The sequence below is a fragment of the Mastomys coucha genome, unplaced genomic scaffold (genome assembly GCF_008632895.1).
Source record: "Mastomys coucha isolate ucsf_1 unplaced genomic scaffold, UCSF_Mcou_1 pScaffold21, whole genome shotgun sequence".
NCBI lineage: Eukaryota > Metazoa > Chordata > Mammalia > Rodentia > Muridae > Mastomys > Mastomys coucha.
This window is the reverse complement of record NW_022196904.1, coordinates 177,868,462-177,872,870: the sequence shown is the minus strand read 5'-3', so window position 1 is coordinate 177,872,870 and position 4,409 is coordinate 177,868,462. Positions and strand designations below refer to the sequence as shown.

The 4,409-nt window shown below is 53.6% G+C and overlaps 1 protein-coding gene across 3 annotated transcripts in view; it reads right to left on the bottom strand.

Moving 5' to 3' along the window:
- Positions 1-1,026: 1,026 nt before the first annotated feature.
- The window catches only part of Wbp1l (WW domain binding protein 1 like), a 60,780-nt gene continuing 57,397 nt past the window's right edge, over positions 1,027-4,409 (bottom strand). For 2 of the 3 annotated variants that reach the window (XM_031390582.1, XM_031390583.1), the window contains exon 4: positions 1,864-2,816. In XM_031390582.1, the coding sequence (XP_031246442.1) occupies positions 2,074-2,816 (743 nt within the window). In that variant the 3' untranslated portion in view covers positions 1,864-2,073. Of the gene's footprint in view, positions 2,817-4,409 lie in introns of all 3 variants that reach the window. The other variant, XM_031390585.1, reaches the window with a different exon arrangement.

Genomic DNA, 4,409 nt, shown 5'->3' with positions numbered 1-4,409 from the left:
GGCCCCAAGGTCTCTGCCAGAGACTCCTGGTGATCCTGGGCAGGTTGATGTCTGGGTCACAACCAGTCCACGCTGGTAACTCAGGAGTCAATCAAGCTTCTGTGTGAAAACAGCAGAGGGAGGGAGACTGGCTCCAGATGTTTCCACGTCCAGGGAGGAGAATGTATTAGGCCTCTGAGCGTCCGTGGAGCAATGTGCAAATCGCAGTGGTGAGCTGAATAAGGAGCCTCCCCGCCGGAGGACAGTGCTGCTGGCAAACACAGGCGATGCCGCCACCGCCGCCGAGATTGCTGAATACACCCGAGTACGGTCAGACGATTGTTCAGTAAACAGTAAATGTGTAAAATAAATTACCTTGAGAGGGCCATATGTGCTCCAGGCATGTGGTTAATGTGAGCAGAATGGCCATTCAAAGTATCTTCACAGGAACACAGGGCTCGGGGCCACATACCACACACACACACACACACACACACACACACACACACACACACACACACACACCCTCGTGCACATACCCGCACGCACGCACACCATCCAACATCACTGTGTAGACTTCACTTTTGTTCGACAAGGATTTTGGTTTGTGGTATCCAAATGCAGACACGCGCTCACCGTACAGCCTCGGGTCTGTCTGTGTGTTTACATATGGACTGGGGGGTTTCCTTTTTTTTCCTTTCTCACCATAATGGCAGTGCCAAGTCTATGCATCGTCGTTCAAGAGCAGGGGAGGGACCAAACTCTGTGCGTGAGCAGGGCTGGGTAAGGAATGTCCCTCAGCGGCTTCTCTGCTCGTCTTTTCCTGACAAAGCATGACTGGGTCTCCAGAACCGGATGACAGTAACCAGGCCCCGAGGTCTGCTGGAGCAGCCTGTCACCTCCTGCTCAGGTGACTCTTTACACAGGCTGTACAGGAAAGTGAGTCATGCTTCTCCAGCAGGCTAGGGGTAGAGCAGCCAGGAGAACCACAGGTAACCAAGGTGTTCCTTCTAAGTGGTCAGTTTAAAACAAGGACACAAACAACTTAGTCAAACGCAACAGGAAATACTGTGTGGGAGCCAGGCTGTGAGGCCGCCTCACCCTGAACACACAACTTCCTCAGTCCGTCTGCTTACAGAGGACAGGGAGACAGAGAATGCAGACTGTGTTCAGGAGGGGCGAGGCCCACTGACCACCTGTGGGCACAGACAGAGGGCAAAAGTGAAGGACGCTATTTTCTCTACCAGCCTTCAGACTCAGGTCTCCCCTCGACAGAAGGCCCAAGGCTACCGCTACCAGGCCTGTTCGGACTCTCTCCTCCTGGCCCAACAGAAGTCAGCCTCTTGGGAACTCTCAGCGGCCTGGGGAGAAGCAGCAGAACTCCCCTGTGCAGAAGAGAGTTCCCGCCTGCCCACTCATCTGCTTCTTGTTTCCAACTAGCCTTTGTTACTTGTTTTTAAAGGAGAACAGAGAGAACATGATGTCACCTTCCACACCTGAGCCAGGCTGAGGCTGGCCAAAGCCGGCTGGGAGGGTCCCCTCTACAATGCACAGATGCGTACTGTCCACCTGGGGCTTGTCGGGTCAGAGAGTCCCTCGCCACCCTGACCAGCTCGCACCCTCCCACAGGATTAGACCGGTGCTCTGCAGCCACTGGCAGCACAGGTGACAGTCCCAGGCCCCTGAGGGGTTTCCTTCTTCGCTCAGGGCCTCCCAGACTGAGACACGGTTCTCTTGTGAATCCACTCCGTCACTGAGAACCACCTTAGGGCACAGTCCGGCCCCAGTCCTCGAGGGCTTTCCAAACGCCTGTTTCTCGGCCAAGCAGGCAAGTGAGACACAGCTCTGAAAAGGGGGTGCAGAATGAGTCACAGAACCAGCTTCTCCATCTTCTAGAACACTGTGCTTTTGTGGGGAGAGGAGGCATCCACACCCTGAATTTGTACCTGGAGACGTGGGCAAGGTGGGACAGGAGGGGGATAAAATAAAGTGGACAAAGTGGCCGGACCACTTGTCCAAGTCACTTAATGCTTCTCTTGTGGGTGTCCCCGACCCTGGTTGTTGTCGAGCTCCTGGGTGCAGGCAGGGCCTGTCCTAGCTAGGGGAGCCGCTGCGCTGGGAGTTTGGGGAGTCCTGCTCATTGATGGTGTTTAGCAACAGGCACGCGGGCGGCCGTGGCAGGTGGGGGTGCCCATGCTCTCGAGCCTGCCCCTCTGAGGATAGGCAGAGCCCTTCCTCTTCGTCAACAGGAGGCCGCACATGGCAGCTGTCACAGAAGTCCAGGGGCCCATCCAGAGCATCATCTATGAGTGTATTAAACTCTTTGAGGTCGTCATCATGGTGGCCCCGGTTGCACACACACACCTCAATGCCCGAGTCACCTGTGAAGCGACGATGCCTGCCGGGGGTCTTGTCTTTGCTGTCGGGGGGTACGCCGCCATGCTCGGAACTTGAATCTTTCAGAAGCTCCTCCTTACACTCGGAATCCCTGTCCAGGAAGGCCCCTGGGTCCAGCTCCCCATGGCCGGCCACAGAGCTACAGGACTCCATTCCAGGGGCTTTGGTGGCTTCCCGGTCAGTGGGCACTTCAGGGGACTGAGGATCTGCGACACTTGGGGGTCTTGTGCTGCTTCTGCTCGGTCCAGACAAAGGACTGCTCTGTGCTCCCTGGGAGCCCTGGGGCGGGTCAGCGCCTGGGGGGTTGCCACCTGCAGGGCCACCTGGAGGAGGCAGCAGCTGCTGCTGTTGTCGCTGGAAGGCACTGTACGGTGGGGGAGGAGTTGGAGGTCGGTTCACCACTTCCTCATAAGGAGGTAGTAAATAGTTTGGCAAAAACCCTAAAACAGGGAGGTAGGGAGAAGGAATTACTGCACTGGCCGGCATTCTAACAAAGCTTACACTAAACGCTACCATTCTCTCCCACCCCAGAGCAGCGCTGGCTCTGGCTCTTAGCTGTGGGCAGGTAAGGGGACTGCAAGTGCCTGGAGCAGCAGTTCTCAACCTTACGCTGTGACCCTTAACACAGCTCCTCATGTTGCAGTGAGCATAAAATTATTCTTGTGGCTACTTCATAACTATAATTGTATCAAGAGTCGTAATGTAAATACATGACATGTAGATGCTCTAGGGCGACCCACGGGCTGAGAATCACTGGACTAGAGGAAGAACAGAATGCATGTGACCAGATGATGTTTCCTGGTGCTGCTGCCTGAGCAAGCACTTTCTCCCTACCCGAGGTGGAGGGACAAGGGGAGGCAGATATGGTGACCTGGCTGGGAGACAAGTTCTTGCTGGTCCCACATTTCTTTCTTTTACAAAGATTCTATTTTTTTTTAAATGTGTGTGTGTGTGTGTGTGTAGACGGGTGGGTAGAGGAAGGGAGGGAGAAAGGAAAGAATGGGTTTGTACACCTAACTGCAGTATCTAAGAAAGCCAGAAGGGGGCTTGATACTGGAACATGGCTGTGATCTGTCTAAAACCAAACCTGGGCCATCAGCAAGATCCACACACCTTCTCTCTTCCCCACTGAGCTCTCTCTCCAGCGCTGGCCACACATTTTCTCCTCTATCTGTCACTAGGCCTCATTCAAGAGCCCTGGCATAAGCCTTCTCCAGCCTTCTCTCCCTGCCCCCCACAAAGCTCATGTTCTGGGGGTTTCCCCTGAAGGTCAGACTCTGTGTTACTCTCTCACTGTAGTGTGGCTGAGGATGATCTGGGAGGTCCAAGTCCTCAGTTCAGGAGAGGTGGGTCACCAGTCAAGGGGCCTGTGACATCAAGGCCCACTAAAAACATACCAGGTGAGATCCCTTCTGAATGTGCTCAATACCTTGGGGCAGATCACCTCTCTTAAAGCTGCAACAGCAGCTGCTAACATTTATTGAGCCTTTCCTACATACATAAGGCACCGGGCTAAGCAACTAAGCCTTCCATAGGGAAGTACAAACATTGGTGACAACACGGTTTGTACAATGTGACAGACTGCTTAAGACAAGATGCCTGGTTGGGCATCCTTGGATCTCGAGAGAGGACAGTGGAGGGAATTCTAGTATATGGATTTCAGTTAAGTCCCAAGTTTCTTGGTTCTCAGACAGTCCCAACACCACCCTTGCTATCTGCCATTTTCATGAAAACTCTACAAGGCACAGAAATGACAGAAAGCCAAACAGGAGGAATTCAGGTTGAGTGCTAGATCCACCCAGTGCCAGACCCCAAGCCACTACATTGAGTGTGTACCTTTAAAAAAATATGTATTTAGTTCAAGGCCACCCGCAGGCTCCACAGGGAATGTGAGGCAAGTCTGGGCTACATGAGACCATGTATGTATAAAATGTGTGTGTGTGTGCACACGAGCATGTGTGTGAGTGTGTGCATGCGTGCGCTCTCGTGTATGCATATATGTATGTGCCTGTTAAAGGAGCAGAGACGGGGGG